General features: G+C 42.1%; 1 protein-coding gene across 1 annotated transcript in view; it reads left to right on the top strand.

Moving 5' to 3' along the window:
- Nucleotides 1-11,374: 11,374 nt before the first annotated feature.
- Nucleotides 11,375-22,574, top strand: part of LOC113089654 (voltage-dependent T-type calcium channel subunit alpha-1I-like) — a 155,743-nt gene continuing 144,543 nt past the window's right edge. The window contains exons 1-3 of the mRNA XM_026256097.1: nucleotides 11,375-11,481; nucleotides 11,747-11,880; nucleotides 13,203-13,300. Of these exons, the coding sequence (XP_026111882.1) occupies nucleotides 11,389-11,481; nucleotides 11,747-11,880; nucleotides 13,203-13,300 (325 nt within the window). The 5' untranslated portion in view covers nucleotides 11,375-11,388. The remainder of the gene's footprint in view (nucleotides 11,482-11,746; nucleotides 11,881-13,202; nucleotides 13,301-22,574) is intronic.

The raw sequence follows: 22,574 nt of genomic DNA, 5'->3' as shown, positions 1-22,574 counted from the left end.
GTGATCATTTAACTTCAATTAAAACCACATTTACAAGAATGGATCAATTCAAAATTCACTGTTTAAATTCTTTAAATTCTTCTGACAAGCACTGACAAACTGTTGTGCTCAATGTAATTGCATGCATTTTAAAGATGCACACTTTTATTACTGAAATGCCAGAAGTATTTACAGAAGCAATATTTCATTTCCACTTCAATTTAGAATAAAGGAAAATAAAAAGAGATGGAGAGCATGCAAGCATTTGTAAGGGTCATTATTATGGCGGCAGAAGCAGGTATGCAGAATAACTGAGATATTGTATTCAATTATTTATGAAAAAAATATGAGCCAAACTGCCTTGTTTACCTTATGTAAATAAGAGGTTGCATAAACGTATATAATTTCCACAGATTTAATTAAATTCATCATTTTTAAAGATGCAAGACAGAAACCACTTCAATGTTATTTTCCTATTATTAAATTAAGTATGACTACAGTGCATTGCTCACGAGGTCAGTTTGCTGTTTTTTTTTTCTTTGCTAATTTGAAGTGAAGCCTCATTTTTGCGGGTGGTTTTGGAGTCTCAGTCTTCCTCCGTTCATGCAGATAATCTGAGCTCAGCATCTGAGCTGCTGTAGACCTGCATTGATCGTCTCCTGCTGTTCTTCAGACAGAGATCAATCAAACCAGATCGATTCAGAGTCACCTGATCACTGTGATTGACGTGTCTGATCTGCTGTCAGATTATGAACACGCTGGATGATCTTTGGTGTTTTCTAGGTCTGTGATTGTTCTCGACCTCTTCAGTTCAGAGTTTCTGTGGAGTGATGACATCATGCCCTCTCTCTCTCTCTCTCTCTCTCTCTCTCAGTGTCTCTCGTCCTCAGCTGTATCTTCTCCTCTGTGCTCTTGTGTTTCTTCAGCTCTGGCAGTGAATAATGTCTCTAAATGTCAGGCATCTTTTATTGAGATCAGAATGCCTCTGAAGGTGTTTGTCCGGCTGTCAGACGGTGTGTGTGTGTGTGTTAGGATCACACTCAGGTGGAAAGGTTAGTCTCCTCTGGACTAGTTTGTAAACTGATGATAATAACAGACTGCAGTGGAGGATTTAATTCAGATAATGGCCTGACAGTGTCTATGGATGGGAAACTTGCTCAGATCCGGTCACTAGATCTTCATCAGATGTGTGGCTGTTGATCTCGGGACTTTCGTCTGATATGAACAAGTGTAGTTTAAAGCTGGTGGATTATGGATCTGTGTAGAGTTTGATTCTACATTTGGTACAGAAACACAGTGAAACACTACAGAGATCAGACAGGTGCCACATTTATTGTTTGTGTGTGTGTGTGCGCAGTGGTATTCCCTACATTATGGGGTCCAAATGTCCAAGTATAGTGATACCAGTAAACTTTGTGGGGACATATTTTTGGTCCTCATGAGGAAAACAGCTTATAAATTACACAGAATGAAGTGTTTTTCAGAATCTAAACATGCCTATGGTTTTGTGTGAGGGTCAGGTTAAGGAGTGGAGTTAGGGTTATACGATAGGAAATACAGTTTGTAGAGTAGAAAAACCATTACACATGTGGAATGAACCCATAATACCAGTGTGTGTGTGTGTGTGTGTGTGTGTGTGTGTGTGTGTGTGTGTGCGTGTTTGTGATCATGCTGCAGGTTTATGGGTCTGTTGAGATGCTGATCATCAGATGTCTAATGTCTGTGTGATATTTGCGTAGTGTTTGTTGTCACAGTCGTGCGGTGAAGGAGCTGCTGTTAGTAGGTAAATGTCAAGTTAACACCATCATTTAGATTCACTGAGACGAGACGAGACGCAATTAACATCTGACTTCACCACTGAAATAAACCACACAACAACAAACAAGCCGTTTCCATTAGTATTGACCAGTGCATCTCTGTGTGTTCCTCGAGGAGATTCTGAGATTTCTCTGTCTCATACATGAACAAAAGAGCAGTGAAGAGCCACTGAACAACATTCATTAATAAAACAGTGTGTCAATAATGCAAAATGATAGTTAAAGGCAGTTCATCATTGAATTCAGTGATGTCATCTCTGTTCAGTTTAAATAGTGTCTGTGCATTTATTTGCAATCAAGTCAATGATATCGCTGTAGATGAAGTGACCCCAACTAAGCAAGCCAGAGGCGACAGCGGCAAGGAACCGAAACTCCATCGGTGACAGAATGGAGAAAAAAACCTTGGGAGAAACCAGGCTCAGTTGGGGTCAGTTCTCCTCTGACCAGACGAAACCAGTAGTTCAATTCCAGACTGCAGCAAAGTCAGATTGTGCAGAAGAATCATCCGTTTCCTGTGGTCTTGTCCTGGTGCTCCTCTGAGACAAGGTCTTTACAGGGGATCTGTATCTGGGGCTCTAGTTGTCCTGGTCTCCGCTGTCTTTCAGGGCAGTAGAGGTCCTTTCTAGGTGCTGATCCTCCATCTGGTCTGGATACGTACTGGATCCGGGTGACTGCAGTGACCCTCTGATCTGGATACGGACTGGATCTGGTGGCTACGGTGACCTCGGAACAAGAGAGAAACAGACTAATATTAGCGTAGATGCCATTCTTCTAATGATGTAGCAAGTACATCGGGTGTTATGGGAAGTGTTCCCAGTTCAGTTTACCTAATTAATGCAGCCTAAAAAAAAAAAAAAACGGATTTGGATATTAAAAGCATATTAGTATGTTATGTGTAAGCCAGGTTAAAGATATGGGTCTTTAATCTAGATTTAAACTGCAAGAGTGTGTCTGCCTCCCGAACAATGTTAGGTAGGTTATTCCAGAATTTAGGCACCAAATATGAAAAGGATCTGCCGCCCGCAGTTGATTTTGATATTTTAGGTATTATCAAATTGCCTGAGTTTTGAGAACATAGCGGACGTAGAGGATTATGATGTAAAAGGAGCTCATTCAAATACTGAGGTGCTAAACCATTCAGGGCTTTATAAGTAATAAGCAATATTTTAAAATCTATACAATGTTTGATAGGGAGCCAGTGCAGTGTGGACAGGACCGGGCTAATATGGTCATACTTCCTGGTTCTAGTAAGAACTCTAGCTGCTGCATTTTGGATTAGCTGTAGTTTGTTTACTAAGCGTGCAGAACAACCACCCAATAAAGCATTTCAATAATCTAACCTTGAGCTCATAAATGCATGGATTAAGATTTCTGCATTTGACATTGAGAGCATAGGCCATAATTTAGATATATTTTTGAGATGGAAAAATGCAGTTTTACAAAAGCTAGAAACATGGCTTTTCTAAGGAAATATTGCGATCAAATAGCACACCCAGGTTTGTAATGAAAAATTGACAGATCAGCTATCAAGACGTTTTTTTTTCAGCATATAGCAGTAAGAAATTACTCGTCATCCAGTTTTTTTTATATCGAATATGCATTTCATTAGTTAGTTTTTCAAATTGGTGTGTTTCACCAGGCCGCAAAGAAATATAGAGCTGAGTATCATCAGCATAACAGTGAAAGCTAACACCATGTTAACTGATAATATCTCCCAAGGGTAACATATAAAGCGTGAAGAGTAGCGGCCCTAGTACTGAGCCTTGAGGTACTCCATACTGCACTGATCAATATGATACCTCTTCATTCACTGCTACGAACTGATGGCGGTCATATAAGTACGATTTAAACCATGCTAATGCACTTCCATTAATGCCAACAAAGTGTTCAAGTCTATGCAAAAGAATGTTGTGGTCAATTGTGTCAAATGCAGCACTAAGATCCAATAAAACTAATAGAGAGATACACCCACGATCAGATGATAAGAGCAGGTCATTTGTAACTCTAAGGAGAGCAGTCTCAGTACTATGATATGGTCTAAATCCTGACTGGAAATCCTCACAGATACCATTTTTCTCTAAGAAGGAATATAATTGTGAGGATACCACCTTTACCAGTATCTTGGACAGAAAAGGGAGATTCGAGATTGGTCTATAATTAACTAGTTCTTTGGGGTCAAATGTGGTTTTTTGATGAGAGGCTTAATAATAGCCAGTTTGAAGGTTTTGTGTACATATGTTGATGGCATATGTTAATGACAATGAGGAATTAATAATAGTCAGAAGAGGACCTATGACTTCTGGAAGCGCCTCTTTTAGGAGCTTAGAGGGTATAGGGTCTAACATACATGTTGTTGGTTTAGATGATTTAACAAGTTTATACAATTCTTCCTCCTATAGTAGAGAATGAGTGGAACTGTTCCTCAGGGGGTCTATAGTGCACTGTCTGATGCGATACTGTAGCTGACGGCTGAATTGTTACAATTTTATCTCTAATAGTATCGATTTTAGAAGTAAAATAGTTCATAAAGTCATTACTGCTGTGGTGTTGGGAAATGTCAATTTAATGTCAATTAATTTCGTTAATTTAGCCACTGTATTGATTAAATACCTGGGGTTATGTTTGTTTTCTTCTAAATTAGTTTAATGCTTTTCTGTAGGATAGGTTACTTTCCCGCCAAGCAAAATGAAATACCTTTTGTTTTCCTCCAGCTGTGCTTTTTTCGTGCTGCTCTCTTTAGGGTGCGAGTATGCTCATTATACCATGGTATACAGTAACCTAAAAACCACTCCGAACCTGCTGTAACCATCTGCCAACTGTCCTGAACACCCTAGAAACAATCTAGCAGCTGCTCTATCACTGTGGCTGCAGGTCTCGCACATACACATGAAAAAATATTTATTTTGTGAATTTTGTGATCATATTGAGCGTTGCGATTTCAGTGGATCCAGATGAGCTCCAGAGACACACTTCAGCTCAGGAGAGACATGTCTGTGAGTTTATACAAACCTCAGTGTGTGTGTGTGTGTGTCCGCGGCTCATCTCATCAGAGCTCCAGGGATTTCCTGGCTTAATCGGAGCAGATGCAGAGAATGGCCTGATCTTCTGCGGTCTGGAACATCTGCTTCAGACAATGCTCTGCTGGTTTGTGGAGTGTCAGACGTGTCAGAAGTTTGGGGCGGGACTTTCTGTCTGATGACCATTCACAGACAGCTGTGGGTGTGGAAACTGCTCTGCAAACAGTCCTTCTTCTCTTAATTTCATGTCATTCATCTTCATGTTTGTGGCAGTAATCATCACGCTGTAGGTTTGTCTCTCATCCATCATTAACAGCCTTGTGTTTTCCTCGTCTCTGTTGATCTGCTTTATTTTCTTTTCCGATTTCTTTGTTCTATATCTTCTCATTGCTTTCAATTATGACCCACAGCAGCTGTTATTGCCATGGAGATTGAGAGACCTCACACACACCTACACACACACACACACACACACACACTATCTCTCTCTCTCTCTCTCTCTCTCTCACTCACACACACACACACACACACACACACATTCTCTCTCTCTCTCTCTCTATCTCTCTCTCTCTCTCTCTCTCACACACACACACACACACACACACACCAATAACACAGCTAAACTAGCTGCAGATCTAAGATGATGAGATCCTGAACTTTTATTTAATACCTGTATGTCACTTAAAATTCTAATTAATGACAAAAACTATACCTATACTATACTTCCACAAAAACTGTGTTCAACATTGATAATAATCAGAAATGTTTCTTGAGCATTAAAATTATTTCTGCAGATCATGTGACACTGAAGACTGGAGTAATGATGCTGAAAATACACAGAGATCAACTCATTCACATAAAAAGCAGATATTTTACATTGTAATAATGCTTACTGTTTTCACTATTTAAAAAATAGACAATACGTGTATGTTATAGTTGATATTTTTTTATTCACATGGAGGAATACAAGGTAAATATATTTACAACAGTTCTGTCTGGTCCTTGAATCTGATTGGCTGATAAGACCCAAATCCATTGTAATTTAAGATTAATATATGTGGTTTGTTAATAAACAAAACGTCTATTTGAAAATGTTCTTTGATGTCATGGCTCATAAAGCCTCACCGCTGGCTCTGATGTCTCTGTAGTGGGTACACATGAGATACATTTTGTTTTGGGTAAATCTAACGGCAGTCTTTTGGTCTCATTAATCATTATTTGTTCCAAAGCAAATTATTTTGGCAATATTTAGGTGGTTTAGGTGTAGGAGGGTCCCCGTAAAACATGGAAACAATGTGTGTGTGTGTATGTGACATAAATTTTAGTCATTAATTTTTGCTGTCATCAGAAATCACCCTTAACAGATGAAACATCAGAACAGTTGTATTGTGAATATGAGATCGATCTGAAGAATATAGTGTGCATCAGATGCAGGTTATCACAATCGCTCACTCAATCTCTCTCTCTCTCATAATACTCTATTAAATAATACACCGCTTTCACTACAGTGATACAGTAAGCTTTAAATAAAGCAACTCAATGTGCCTTCGTACTAGCTCTAAAGCGATGTTTTGTAAATAGTAGTGGAGCTTGGCTCAGCTATTAAATGTCAACTTTAGATTTTAATCAAGTAGTTCTGCACAAATGAAGCTTTTTAAAGACACTTCGTTGATGTGTTTTATGTATTTACACACTTGTGCCGTTGAACTGTTGTATAAATGCGGTATCACACATGTAGACGTGAGATATGGCTGTTTATCCACAAGACGTTAGTTTTTTTGTTTGTTTTTGGCACACATGCAGCAGCGTCTGTCTGTCACGGCTCATTGAAACACATCCAGAGAAGCCCAGCGGATGAATGAAACTCAACTCTATTATAGTCTCCACGGCGACAGTCTCTCTGATCTCCATGGCAACAGCAGAGTTTTTAAATCAAGTTAATTGAGAGTCTAGAAGTTGATGGCGGGAGATTCTGCAGAACATCAGCAGACGATCACTCACTGGACAGAAGAAACCCTGAAACACCTAAATCTAGAGCAAAAATAACTTCACATGTGAATTACATATAAAGTCCATGATTTAAGATTATGCTTGCAATGTTTTAAAACATAATGTGGTACGTGAAATTTAACGGTTGTCGACTTCATTACATGTGATTTAACCATGTAGATTATTTCATCAAAGTTGAAGCTTTCTACGCTAAATGAGGAAAATAACACTCCTAGTAAATGATAAGTTAAAACCTCTCAATTTGAGAGTTTATTGCTTGATTCTCTGCATTAGTAACTCAGGAATCAGCAGAAGATTGTACGTCAGGCGCTGCACAAACACAATCATGTTTACGGCTGACCGATAGTGAGGGACAAGAGGCTGACCTTTAGCAGCGGCATTTAGAGCCACAAACACGCCGGTGTGATGAACGACACACAGAAAACACATCAAGAGAAAGAGAGTAATCACAGCAGACTCCTGAGGAACAAATCAAGCTTCAGCAGCTCTGACACACACACGAAAACCACTGCAACTCCACCCAAAACCATCAGAGCTTATAACAGAGCCCTCAACGAAAGATAGAAAGCAGGAGCCACTATATTCAGTTTTGCATTTCAAAATATGTTATAACAAAGTTTAATACATGCATGACTCAGTCCAGTTTTTCATGATTCAGTAAATGCTGAAATTCTGGTTCAAAAACAGCTAAATCGGACTTTTTTTCTTGCAATTCTGCATTAAAATAAAGGCCTCACAAAAATAAAACAAATAAATATCCCTGATTGTATTAAAGTTGGAATGCATTATTTTCATAAGGAATACCAAAGTTATGAATTAGTTATGAATTGGTTAATCACAATGTTGTTCGAGGGTCAACAAAGATGTTGATAACTTGGTAAAATGAGGTTCTGCATGTCACTTGCGCAAACATGATACATATGATGAAACAGAATTGATGGGGAATTCGCTGTGGGGCTGGTTATAGTGAACAGTGATGGATGAGGCTGAGGTTATTTACTGTGGTGATGGGCATCTCCGCAGCATCAGTCAAATGGTTTGGATCATTCTATTGTTCCGAGTGTTTCCCGGTGCTCTCCGGTTAAAGGGCTGTTCTCTCCCGCTGCCGACGGCAACAGAATCCCACCAGCATTCCTCAAGACAGATCCGTCCTGTTGCTGTGGCAACAGAAGAAAAAGAGCGGGAGAGGAGCGAGCGACGGACGCTCCCCAGAGAGAACAGGAAGAACAGAAACACAAATTAAACCAAAGAGGGAAACTCCCATCACAGCAAACTAACCTGAGCATCATCATCTGTGTGCTCCTTCCTCACCGCTTCCCCATCCTCACAAAAACACCCACTGAGCTGCATCTACATTTAGAGTTTATACTACTTTTGGGAAGCATTTCAAATGTAATATACTATTTGTAAAAACTGAGATACACAACCATTAATATATATATATATATATATATATAGTTGATAAAAAATTGCTGTTCTTTATAAATGTTGTATCCTGTCAAAACTAAAAAAAAAAAATACAATTTATCAAGTTTCAACAAAATATTCTGTAATAATACTTCATAATATTATGGATTTGACAAATACTAGAATAAATATAAAAAAAATAAAAGAGAGTTTTAAAATGTAGTAATCTTATTTTATGTAAAAATGTCTTCACTTTGATCAGTCAGATCACATAATGGGCTGTGATTTTAAGGTCTGTCATGTTTTATGTGGTTGTATTATGTGTTTTTCATCTGCACACTGTGATGTTTCTCTTTTCAGTTGTCAGTTGTTTGATCACTTGTTACTTCACAGTGTGTCAGAATGCACAGCGTTTAAGAGAAGTGTGTGTGTGTGTGTTGTGGGTTAATTGATTATAAATAGTCCGAGTAAAGGGATTTGTATTGCTAATTAGTGTTTGTGGCGTTGTGCTGGTGTTATCTGTCAGCGGCTCTTTCATTCTGCCGCTCAGATCTCAGGTGAATCATTTCTCTTTGATTTCTGCTGCTGTCTGTCGGATCTCTCTGTCATGCGGATCAGTCGGGCCCTTAATCTTTCACATTCAAACACAAACAGGCTCCACGAGCACCTCTGATCGCAGCTGAGCGAAGGGACGCTGAGAAAACTCACAAGTAACTGTTATTTAAGGCAAATTAAGCAGCCAGAACTCACTTAAACAAACACAAGCAGATGAGTCTAACACACTCGTTTCACTCGTTCCTCGTCTTTTTGAACAAAAATACTCACTAAATGAATAAACACAAACCAAGAATCTAGTTTCCTCTTCTCCATAAAGAGCAGTTCTTTTTGCATTTAAAGAGCATTTAGCAGCAACTTCTTTCTACTTTGAGCATACCTTTAATAACACTTAGAGCCGTTATATATCTAATGCATTATAAATGTAATTTAATGCTTTCATTATGCCTTGTAATACACCTTATAATGCATCGCACGATCTCATGAATAATATGTTTATCACGGTATATTCAAATGTCTCTCACACACACACACACACACACACACACAGACTCTCTCTCACACACACACAAACATTTAAGTTGAGTCACTGCTGTGTGTGTGTGTGTGTGTGTGTGAGAGAGAGAGGGAGATAGAGAGCGAGAGAATGTGTGTGAGTGTGTGTGTGTCTGTGTGTGTGTGAGAGAGAGAGAGAGAGAATGTGTGTGTGTGTGTGTGTGTTTGATATTCTGCCGTGATCTATAACTGCAGTGTGTCTCCGGATCTTCCTCAAATGCTCTATTTTCCACTCCGGCTCAGTGAGGATTCTGGGAAAGGCCTTCATTATTGTTCTGATTTCAGTCAGCACTCGTGTGCTTCTGCTGGAGCCGCTGTATAAATAAAGCCTGAATCCTCTCTACTGACCTCAGATCAGTGTCGAGTGACACCAGAGCTGGATTCACTCTCATGACGGGACAGAAGCACTGATGAAGGTTTCAGACGCTCATAATGAGACCCGCACTCGTTCTGTTTAATGTGCTTCTGTGTGTGTGTGTGTGTGTGTGTGCGTGTCCTCGCGATCATCTGTTTATGGTTCAGCATTAGTGTAAGTGAGCTTGTGAAGGTCTGCTGGGAATCCTGAGAAACACTTTCAGATTCACAGATGGAGACTCAAAGCATTATTTGTCATGTGCAGCTAATGGAACTAGTCAATTATACTTAAGTCTTATCAATTATAAATAATAATAATAATAATAATAATAATAAAATAAAATCACCATACTGACCATATCAACTTTAACTATAGTTTATTGAAGCAGCATGATGAATTCTTATAGCATCTACTGCACAGAAGCATTAAAGTCATTGCTTCTTCATTCCCAAGTCTTTCTTTCAGACAAGTGGGAAAAAGCATCTAAAATACACATTTACATTTTTTATTTGTATTATTTTTTATCTGTTTGCATGTGTAGATTTCAATTCAAATCCATATCTGTAAAGAGTTAAACTTTACAGGTTTATGCCTCCCTGTATTATGCTTTTACTGAGAGGTTTTGTACATATGCCCATATTTCCATTTACATATGCAGTAGTGAAAGTTTATTTATAAAAACATGGTGAAAATGTATTTGTTTTCTGTCTGATTTATGAAGTGATAAAACGAGAAATCCAGAATACCCTCTGGAAAAAAACAGTATGTCAACAAAGAACTTTGAGCACAACTTTACCTAATGTTCAGATTCCTGTTTTGGAAATGTATGCAAATGAGTGCATATTTCATTATATAATGCCTCATTTGCATACTTAAACATAACTTTTCAGAAAGCTTGTGATGCAAAACTCTAGTGGTGATGAATCAGCTGCTGAAGTGTGGTGAGATCTGATACCCTGCTCACCTCCAGCAGCTCGCCTTAAGAGAAATGACTCCTCATTGTGAATGAGTTGTGTGTGTTTGACCGGCTGCTGCTGGATGAATGAGGGAGCGCTTCACCTGAGGAGGTGTTACTATGGTAACAGAGCAGCTCCACTGCCCACCTGTGCCTCACATTCACATTTGTTTGAACATTTGGGTATTATATTATAAACATTAGTTTTGAAGAAAGTCATAATTTTCTCCCCCTGATGTGGTTTCTGTATGACTCACTCCTCTCTTCTGTGAGACATTAAAGGAGTCGTTCAGAAGAATGTTCACGCTGCTCTTTTCCAGCATATGAGCTGATGCTGCTGAGCTCCAGCAATGAATTCAGTATCCACTCACACTCACACTCATTCACAGATGAATTTGAAAGTTCAAAAGAATAACTTTTATTTGAAATAGAAATATCTGGTCCATTATAAATGTCTTTACTGTCACCTTTGATCAATTAAATGCATCCTTGATTAATTAAAATGTATTAATCTTGTGCACACTAGTCATGTAATGCATTCATGTCATAATAGATCATGAATTGATGGTGTTTACATATGTCCGTGGTTCAGACTGGTTCAGTTTCTCTCTCTCTGTTGGTTCATTATGGATGTGTTGGTTTATTGGCTGTGGTGATGTCTTCTGTTCGTCCGTGCTGTAATCACACAATCACTGCATCGTTCTCCTTAACTGGCTCACATGGTTCGAGCGAGTGAGTATGATGGTGATCCTGCTGAACTGTGTGACGCTGGGGATGTACCAGCCCTGCGAGAACATCGACTGCTCCTCCGAACGCTGCCAGATCCTGCAGGTCAGTCTGAGGAACCGGATTCATCAGCGTTTCAAACATTCACATACTTCGGGCTTAAGACTGAAGCCTGTTAATGAATCCTTCACACATTAACAAACCCGTTAGCTTGTGCTCCACATCTAATATTCAAACGCACACTCAGATGATTCCAGATCATCAGCGTCATCTAGAGACTCATCATCAGCGCTTCATGTTAATTATCTGATTGTTAGTCGGTTGATGTCAACTGATTTAATTGCACAGCTGATTTCTCTCTGTCTGTCAGGCCTTCGATGCCTTCATCTACATCTTCTTCGCGCTGGAGATGGTGGTGAAGATGGTGGCGCTGGGGATCTTCGGCCGGTGCAGTTATCTGGGAGACACCTGGAACAGACTGGACTTCTTCATCGTGATGGCCGGGTGAGATCACACACACACACAGCTTTCATGCAGCAACCGTTACACTCTTCAGTTCAACTCTCAAACAAACCCAATTTGATTCCTGATGTGCTGAGCTGATGAAGCATGATCTGTGTTAGTGCTCTCAGTTCAGATCAGCAGTGATTCAGGAGCTTCTCCATTCAGAATGAATGATGCTGTTAACACTGACAAACTCCATAAGGCTGTGCTATAATAATATAATTGTAACATTTAATATAAAATACAATAAATAAATGAATAGTGCTATTCATCAAGGCTGCATTAAATTGCTCAAAGTGACAGTAAAGACATTTATAATGTTAGAAAAGATTTTTATTTCTATGCTGTTCTTTTGAACTTTCTGTTCATCTGTGAATCCTGAAAAATAAAATACATCACAGTTTCCACAAAAATATTGTGCAGCACAAGTGTTTTTCAACATTGATAATAATCTTCATGTTTCTTGAGCAATAAATCATCATATTATTCTGATTTCTGAAGATCATGTGACACTGAAGACTGGAGGAATGATGCTGGAAATACAGCGGAGCATCACAGAAATACATTACACTTTAACACAGATTCACACAGAAAACAATTACTTTATTTCATAATATTATTTCACAATATAAAATTTTATTTTCTGTATTTTTGATCAAATAAATGCTGCTTTTGCGAGCAGAAGGCACTTCTTTCAGAAACATAAAAAAATTATAATAATCTGTCATGAATCGCACACACAAACAGAAAGATCCAAGTGCAGTGTTTTATTAGAGGAATCTAAAAATCATAATCAAATCAGGCAAATGGTCAATATCTGATGGGGAGCCGTTAAAAACAAGAAACACGAAAAACACTAGGGAACATGAAAAACCAGGGTGACATAAACCAAGGACTCCATGAAAATGATAGAAACAGACAGGGTATATATGGGCAGGTGAAAACGATGAAAGTGGGAACAGCTGAGTGCAATTAACAGGTGTGTAATTAACAGTGATGAATCCAGACAAAGGCTTGTGGGAAAAGTAATACCTGCAGTGGGGTGACTATATGGGGAAATGAGACCACTAGTGGACACCCAGGGATACACAGACCAGACACTGTGACATTTAGAGATCTCTGACACGTGCGTGTCTGCATGTATATTAATATGTTGAGCGTATAATCAGCTGTCAAAGATCATCAGAGCAGTTGAGTGTTTGTCTGAGGAGCTTCAGAACAAACAGTGCTGAAGAACAAATGTATAAAACACCACCTGTGCCGCATTAGACTACAGATGAACTGTGTGTTTATAACGTTTGTGTGTGTGTGTGTGTGTTCAGGGTGGTGGAGTATTCACTGGACCTGCAGAACGTCAACCTGACGGCCATCCGGACGGTCAGAGTCCTGCGGCCGCTCAAAGCCATCAACAGAGTCCCCAGTGAGTCTGATCTCTGCTCATTTCTGCTGTGTGGAATCAAACCTAACTCGGTTTTTAATTGTGAGGGATTTCATCAGTGCTGGATCATAAAGGGTTCATGGAAGGGAGACACAAACACTTCTGAGGAATGTTAAGAATAGTTTTATCTTGCAAACTACACTATAGAATACAGCATGTTATATACATGTTGGTGTGGTACAGAGGAAAACATGGCCACATCACAGCACAGTACTGCCAAGATCATATTCAAAGCACATGAGAGACAGTTGTCAGAGGATACCTGAAAAATGTCACTCAAAAAACAATCCTCTTCTGTATTTTCAGTACACAAGCCGCAGTTCAGCTTTATACATATAGCTTCTGTGCTGCCTTTGCTCTGCTTGCGTGAGACCGGCTAAGGGGCATCTGTAATGCATGGGACCATCATGTTTGTCTTCAGGAGCAGTTTGTGTACGTTTTGAAACCAGTCTGCAAATCGTTTCAGATCTCCTGAGGACATGCATGATTCATGTGGTTTGTGCATGTGTGAGGAGCGTGCGCATTTAGTTTTTCGAGAAAAAAACCTGGATACCTGCGGATTCACGCGAATCATATGTAGTGTGTGTTTGTATGTTGATCGAGAAGCATCTTGAAGGAGTTGAATACCCTCATTACAATTATTTCTTTGTGAATAAGTGTCAATGGAGCAAATGCACTTTTCATGGGAGCTGGACAGGCTCATAACAATGCATTCGTGGCAGTGGATTCTGTTCCCCCTTGATTCTCGAGGGGTTCTAGCGTTGGTACAGAGCACATTCGGCTCTCGTGGAAGCTGAATGCTTGCTGTATTATGCAGTTGCTATGAAATTGACAGCCTACTATCCGTGGTTCCAGTCCCACTGTTGCTGAGATGCTAGACGGACCATTCGCATGGTTTGTAGGTGGAACATGGAAGTGACCTGATGGGAATTTTTTTGTTCCTTGCTTTCTTCTTAGCGGTTTCGCAGGTCTGGTTGCCTCCAGTGTTTTTTTTTTTTATGATGGTCCACCTGAAACATCGAAGTTGGTAGCTGTATGAGGACCGTTTCCTTTGATTAGCCATTCTTTAGCTTGAGTGGAGTGAGATGTCCCTCACTAAGTATGTGGATATTGAAGTAGGGTTCCCTGCTCCCTATGTTTGTCTGCATGTATGGGTTGGGCTGTCCCCCTCCCTTTAAGTGGGCTCCCTGTAGGAGCAGTTGACAGGTGTGTTGATAACTTAATTGAAATGCACTGTGAAAACTCTTTGTCAACCTGCAACCTGGCTGAATGAAGTCATTTTTTCAGCTTCCAGCTGTTCAGAGAGGATCGCGATGCAAAATCAGCGAGGAAATCTTGAGGCAGCGGGACATGCTTCTACATTAACGGAAGGTGGTGTACAGATGTAACAATGTTAAAGATGGGTTGTGCAAATCTAGGAGTGATTTTCATCAACTGTAAGCCTTTCTACTCACTGCAATAGTTTTCCTCGTTCATTCTTGTGTTTCCATTCTTCCACAAGTGCACGTGAGCTCGACTTTACAACAACAACAACTAGCCGATCAGATCACAGACACAGAACAACAACACCCGAACACTGTTTCAATCGTTCTCAGTGCCTTTAAGCAAATCTCCAAAATACAGACAGCACCTTTCATGTCCCATCCAAAACAGTCATATACTGGATCACTGTTACACCACAATAAAAGATGCACATCACTCTGTCCCACGAGCAGCTTTGGGACTCTCTGATCACTGTTTGGTTCATCTTATACCGACATACAGGCAGAAACTGAAATGAGCTAAACCTGTAATAAGGACTGTTCCTCTTGCTCACAGAGACTGTAACAACATATATCAGTTTTTTTGTGAGGATATGTGCACTCCTTACAACAATGACCAACCGTGGTTCACTGCAAAACTCAGACAGCTTCATTAGTCTAAAGATGCTTACAGGAATGGGATAGACAAATTTGATCAGAGTGGCAAGGAAAAACTATTCTGTAAAGATTTTTTTTTTCTGCCAACAATCCTGCATCAGTGTTGAAAGGTCTTAAAGACAACACCAACTACAAGACACCATCCCCCAGTAACTAGCAGATGATTTGTTTCTTGCTTTATTGCAGGTTTAAAAAAAATAAAAAAAAATAAAAAAAAATAAAGGTCTCACACCCCACTCCCATTCTGACCTTCTCTCCACGGATCCATTAAAACCTGCAAAATTACAGAACTAAATGACTACAGAACTGTGGCTTTAATGTCTGTGGTCATGAAGTCATTTGAACAACTGGTACTGGACCACCTGAAGGACATCACTGGACCCTTACTGGTGTAGCGTCTGGACCAATCAGACACACCATTTTTCATTTGATTTAACAAATCAATTATTCATTAGATTAACAAATAAATCACCGACCCCTCACCCAATAAACTTACTGGATGCCAGGATGTCTGTGAATGACCCCAGACCCCTGGTTACCATGAGGTAAATTTTATGACCTAAAAGTACAGTACAGACCAAAAGTTTGGACACACCTTCTCATTCAAAGAGTTTTCTTTATTTTCATGACTATGAGAATTGTAGAGTCACACTGAAGGCATCAAGGGCTATTTGACCAAGAAGGAGAGTGATGGGGTGCTGCGCCAGATGACCTGGCCTCCACAGTCACCGGACCTGAACCCAATCCAGATGGTTTAGGGGTGAGCTGGACCGCAGACAAAAGGCAAAAGGGCCAACAAGTGCTAATCATCTCTCGGGGAACTCCTTCAAGACTGTTGGAAGACCATTTCAGGTGACTACCTCTTGAAGCTCATCAAGAGAATGCCAAGAGTGTGCAAAGCAGTAATCAAAGCAAAAGGTGGCTACTTTGAAGAACCTACAATATGACATATTTTCAGTTGTTTCACACTTTTTTTGTTATGTATATAATTCCATATATACTTCCACATGTGTTAATTCATAGTTTTGATGTCTTCAGTGTGAATCTACAATTTTCATAGTCATTAAAATAAAGAAAAATCTTTGAATGAGAAGGTGTGTCAAAACTTTTGGTCTGTACTGTATGCAGTACTTAATTCTCTCAAACAGACATGTACTGCCATTGGAAATGACTTATTACATTAATTCCTAGACAAATTTTTCTATCATGCATATCCTCTAGGGGTGGGAATCAACAGAGGCCTAACGATATGATATTATCATGATACTTGTGTCATGATACAATATTATTGCAATTTTAAATATATTGCGATATTTAATAAATGATACTGTCCATAAAGCTACAAATTGCCAAATATATTGCAGAACAAGCTTTTAAAATAGTATGATGGTTTATATCAGGGATACTCAAATAGGTTCAGGCCACTCCCGAGCTTGGAGCCCTTCCCCGGACAGCACGCCAAATATGCATACCATACCTAAGCTAATTATATGCAAGCGTGAACTCATGAATCAGGGTTGGAGCTAAACTATGCACTGCATTGGACCTCAATGGAAAGATTTGAGGAATACATACAAAGGAATGTCTTGTTTACTATCTGCATTTCCCATGGAGAACATGATGAAAAGAAGATGACGACTTCTCAGCATTGCCAAGAAGTTGAAAGTTAATAAGCAGCAGAAGTGAATTGTCTTCACTCATGTACGGCACACGTTGTTTTCTCAGTGGAATTTAAACTCACTGTGCCTAAAACTCACCTTGGTTTTCAGATCAATGCCTTCAGAATCTCAAGGATGATTTTGTGGACTTCAAGAAAGAGCTCTGCTTTTACGCTTTACTTGATGTCAAGTGTGTATAAATCACTGGGAAAACACAGTGTTATATGTCGCTTACAGCGAAAATGAAATGCACATCTAAGGCAAGTCCTAAAAGTTTTGTGAAATGTGCTGACCCGTGCCCAAGATATTTGTCGCCGGTTGACACTCACGAGATGTGTGTGTACTGTTTGGTTGAAGAGCACGCACAGGATGCTCTTTAGGGAGCGTCCTGTGCAAATTGTGAGCGTTTTCCTATGAGAACACTCTGCTCTCGTCGGGCTCTCTTCTCGAGGGAAGAGAGTTCAGCATCTGGTCCTCACGGACCGGGTCCCGCTCGTGCCGAGGCAGAGCGGCGACGTGCTTCATGGGGCTCCCAGATGGACTCACTGACAGTCTCGAGAGGGATGTTAACCTCTCGGACGTGTCATCGGCTGACGAGAGTGAGCTGCAGGTGGATGACGGAGACTTCTCTCCTACTAATACTGCAGCGAGTGCTCTACGGGCCGGGCAAGAGATGGCTGAGGAGGATGATTTAGATCCTCAACCTCGTCAGCCATCCTGCCCCATGTACGTAGAGTTGGTGAAAGTTATGGAGTGCGCCACTGACAAACTTCAGTTGCCATGGCGGCGCGCTCAGGGAGAGATCGTTCGCGGTCGTTTGGATGATCGGTTTCTCCCTGAACATAGACCACCAGCTCAGCAGAGCCTTCCATTCCTTCCTGATCTCCATTCAGAGATCGAGAGGCCATGGAAGAAACCGTACTCTGCCCGTATGGTGGGGAAGTTGTGGCCTAATGGTTAGAGGGTTGGACTCCCAATCGAAGTGTTGTGGGTTCTAGTCTCGGGCCGGACGGAATTGTGGGTGGGGGGAGTGCATGTACAGTTCTCTCTCCACCTTCAATACCACGACTTAGGTGCCCTTGAGCAAGGCATCGAACCCCCAACTGCTCCCCGGGCGCCGCAGCATAAATGGCTGCCCACTGCTCCGGGTGTGTGCTCACAGTGTGTGTGTGTGTGTGTGTTCACTGCTCTGTGTGTGTGCATTTTGGATGGGTTAAATGCAGAGCACAAATTCTGAGTATGGGTCACCATACTTGGCTGAATGTCACTTCACTTTCACTTTTTCTTTCACTTTCATCTACATCAGCGGGGTAACTTCGCTGATGTTGAGGGGATCGGTGAGTACGGTTATGTGTCGATGCCGCCCGTTGATGAGACGTTTGCGAACTATCTCGTTTCTGGGCGGGTATAGACACTAAAAGCTCCGACTCTGCCATCCAAGCCCCTTAACACCACGGCTCGCTTGAATGGCAGAGCGTACACGGCAGTAGGCCAGGCTGGTGCTGCCCTTCATACCATGGCAGTGCTCCAAGCCTACCAAGCTGACCTGCTTCAGGATCTCGGCAGGGCTGTCCCCTGAGGCGGTCGCTGAGTTGCGCCGGGCCACAGATTTGTCCCTCCGGGCCACTAAACAGACTGCTGCTGCGATCGGCCGATCGATGGCGGCGATGGTGGCCACAGAGAGGCATCTGTGGCTCAACTTGGCCGATATCGGGGAGAAAGAAAAATCCCTTCTCCTTGATTCACCAGTTTCGCCTGCTAAACTTTTTGGCACCTCCGTTGAGGCGGTGGTTGGAAAGTTTAGGGAGGCGAAGGCGCACTCAGGTGCATTTAAGACCTGTATACCGTTGAGATCCGGGCCCCAGCCCAGGCAGGTGGGAGGACCTGGTCCGTCTTGGTCTGAGGACCGTAGGCAGGACCAGAGGTCTAGTGTCGCCTCTCGTGCCCCCCCTCCATGGAGGAGTAGGACACAGAGGAGGCGAGCCTCCCGCAAAAAGAGGGACTTAAGGGAGGTCATTCAGCACAAGCGCTGCAACGCTCTGGGGTAGTAGGGTTTGATCTCCCTGGAGGGCCTTTTCTACCCGCCTCTGTAGCTGGCCTAGGCTATGCTAGGGATGTTGGAGGTGTGTTGCTAAGTATAGCTGCCGAATTCATTATGTGTTAGGCTTCCTCCCCTAGATTTCAGCCTCCTTCCTTAAATGGGAGCTGTTAAATCCTCCCTTTCTCTGCATTCAGGGGTGATAGAGTAATGCAGGGTGGTAGCTGAGGTAGGATCAGTCTGGCAGGGTTAGGACATCTTTCGCTCTGCGAAATGACAGTATGTCAGACCCTGCCAAACAGAGATGTTTGGGCCTCTAGAGCTGGCTCCACTCATCCCGTTGAGCTAATCGCTCGACCGATGGGTTGAAGTGGGTTGGCTTGCAATTTAGCCCCCCCGCTCCCCTATGCTGGGCGCAGGACAAATCCCTGTAACCCTTGGAGCCACTTGCAGGCCCGTTCCCTGTCTAACATTGCAGGGGCATATGGTTGTTACTCCCCCGCTAACTCAGGGTAGTTTTGAGTAGTCCATTCTCACCTCTGTATTTATCTACTTCACACCACGATGGCTCTGGTTGAGCAGGGAGTTCTATACTACATTTGATTCCGGTTTTTGAACCCCGCTCCCTTTGAAACCAGAGCATTGCCATGGGCTGATGGCTATGCATTTAGTAGATAGGCCCCTAATGGGGCCTCCACTAGGCAGAATGGCGTATGTTGTACTCCCCTGCTATAAGGGTATTGCTATTTGCTGAGTACGCTGCCTCTGGCAATGTGATTAGGTACCAGGATGCTGTAGCAACAGCTTTCTGCCGCAAAGGCTGCACGGTTGGTTAGTAGGCCCCAGCAGGCCTCCTTGACCGAATAGCCCCCAATAGGGCTCCTAGGCCAGCTCACCTTCGGTGGTTGGCCCTGGTAGTTCGGGCAGAAGGCCCACTGCCGATTAGTAGGCATTAACAGGCCTCCTCGGAGGTGGGTCACAACATTGTGGAACATACACTAGGACAAAACTATAGGAAAAGTTTTTTAATAGTATGGTTCCAGCAGTGTTCGTTAAAGTAGCAGAATAGACTCGCTATCAGCTAGTAAGCTCGACCAGGCCTCCCTGTTAGGCAAATCCTCAGCAGCAGTTACATCCAGCTGATTAGACTGTTTCAGGTAGTAGACCTCTTCAGGCCTCCCTGAAGGTGGGCTCCCACATTTTGTGGTGGTCAGGTAGTAGGCTTTACTAGGCCTCCCTGAGGGTTTAATCCCACATACTGTGGTTACTAGGTGGCAGGCCCCACAGGCCTCCCTGAAGTTGAATTTACGCTATTTGAACTGTCAGGTAGTAGGCCTCATAAGGCCTCCCTGAAGGCAAAGCCCCAAAGACAGTCAACTGGACTGCCAGTCTGGCTCACTATCAGCTATGGTTTTCAGGTAGTAGGCCTCTCCAGGCCTCCCTGAAAGTAAGCTTTCCTGCACTGTGTTTATCAGGTAGTAGGCCTCACTAGGCCTCCCTGAAGTTGAGCTGCCACATACTGTGGTTGTCAGGTAGTAGGCCTCACCAGGCCTCCCTGGAGTTGAGTTCCAAATGACTTTCAGTTTCCACTTAAGGTGGTTATCTGGTAACAGGTAGTAGGCCTCTCTAGGCCTCTCTGTAGGTGAACTCTCACATATTGTGGTTATCAGATAGTTGGCTTCACCAGGCCTCTCTGAAGGTGAGCTCCCACATACTGTGGTTGGCAAGTAGTAGGCCTCTCCACGTCTCCCTGGGAGTAGTTTCACGGTGATGCTGGGTTTTGTAAGCTAGTGGCCGCTTACTTTCAGTTTAGCAGTCCTTATCAGGCAGCTATCGAAGGTGAGCTTGCGCCCTGGCTCGGCTCAAGTTTTTATTCTCTGCTACGTGTTCCCTCCTGGAACCTCTTTATCCTGCTACAGCCTGGTTGCCTACCAGGTAGATCTTATGCTCCCCTCACTGAGGGTCAATGTGAGTAAGTGGTCTCCTGAGTCTGGTCAGTCGGTCGTAGGCCTCTCATGAGGCCTCCCAGTTAGATCAGTCCTTAGGCCCTCACAGGCCTCCTCAGTGTTTTTGAAACACAAACACTGGGTAGATCCGTGGATCGAGTAGAGAAACTCCCCTCGCTGGCAAGGGTTGTAAAGCACTATGCTGAGTCATACTCTCCAGGATATCCTGAGATCCGGGCCGAGTGGTTCACTGCCTGCTCCGCAGTTCCTCGGGCTGGATGCCTTCCTAAAGGCAAGTATCCAGAGGCTCTGTCTTCAGACAGACAGGAAGTGACCAGTCTGTAGTGTCTTATGTAGTGAAACCATGTCAGGCCTGCCTGGTGGCATTTCAGGTGGTACATTCCCCTGAATAGTGACTGGCTGGGGTTCCCTCGGGTTCCCTAGCCACATTCCCTAGAAGGGACCCCTTCTAAGAAGTTGAAGTTGTGGTCCTAGGCCCTTGAGCAGGCCCAGGTAGACCTTTCACTAAACTATGTTTATGGAGGTTTTCTGTGGTATCATATAGCTTGGGCTATGACCGTAGGGAGTGCTGTCACTGACAGCCCTGTGTGACCTGAGGATGAGTGGTTCTAGCGTTCATTGAATTGCTGGTTCTGACAGTTGTCACTGCCATTGGGCATGCACTCCCTTTAGCATGGCGGCGTGGGTATTTCGTTCCCCATAGCATCGATGATGAAAGGGAACATCTCAGGTTACAAATGTAACTTTGGTTCCGTGAGAACAGGGAACGAGGCCATGCCTCAGGGTCTGCCTGCCAAACAGTCCCTTCAGACGAAAGGATATTGTCATGGTTTCAAAGCGCCCTTTTTATATCCAGGTCGCACGCTCATCATTCAAGCTGAGGGTTGGAAATTGGACCTGAATGGCCTCTTAACTCGGTGCCGAAATCCCGTTTCACTGCTGCTCATGCAACGCTCCTGCATTCAGTGTTGTGTTGTAACAATGAAGCATTCAAATAAAGTCATTTGTGTCAACACATACTGAAACATTCAAATAAAAAGTTATTTGTGTGAATGCACATAGCTGATTACTGCGTTTCATTCACTTAAGTTAATGGTGTCAGTGCTCAGTTTAATTCACAGATACTTTGTCAGATACGACTGACCAGTATTGAATAACCTACAACTTAGATGAGATTCCTAAAAGTTTTACATCTACAGCACACACACAACAGCACAAACCTGGATATGTTCTACATGTCTAAAGTATAAAAGAAAGAAGAAACCTGTCTTATAAACTCCTTGATTTTACGTAAATAACTTAAAATAGGATCTGCATGCAGAATAAACCATGCTAAAATTCAGGTTTTTGCATATTTGTATAAAAATCCATTTTTTTTAAATAAAAGTGTTCATAAGCATATCTTCAGTAGCCTATGTTTTGTTGGTATAAAGAAACTTTACATATCCGTAAGTCCTCAGTGATACACACACAACGCAACTCACTCGTCAGAATCCTCAATTAACTTCGACAGTTGGTTAAAGCGGCTCATTCGGTTCTTGTTGAGTTGGACGTGCTACTTCGGCTGTGTGTCCTGCGTCATCAACCCAGAACTAAAGTTCAATTCAGTTTGATTTATTGTGAACCAGCTCAAAAGAACGATTCGTTCAAAAATCGATCATCACTAGTGGCTAG

The sequence above is a fragment of the Carassius auratus genome, chromosome 6 (genome assembly GCF_003368295.1).
Source record: "Carassius auratus strain Wakin chromosome 6, ASM336829v1, whole genome shotgun sequence".
Lineage (NCBI taxonomy): Eukaryota > Metazoa > Chordata > Actinopteri > Cypriniformes > Cyprinidae > Carassius > Carassius auratus.
The sequence above is the reverse complement of the archived record's forward strand: the minus strand, read 5'-3'. Positions and strand labels throughout refer to the sequence as shown.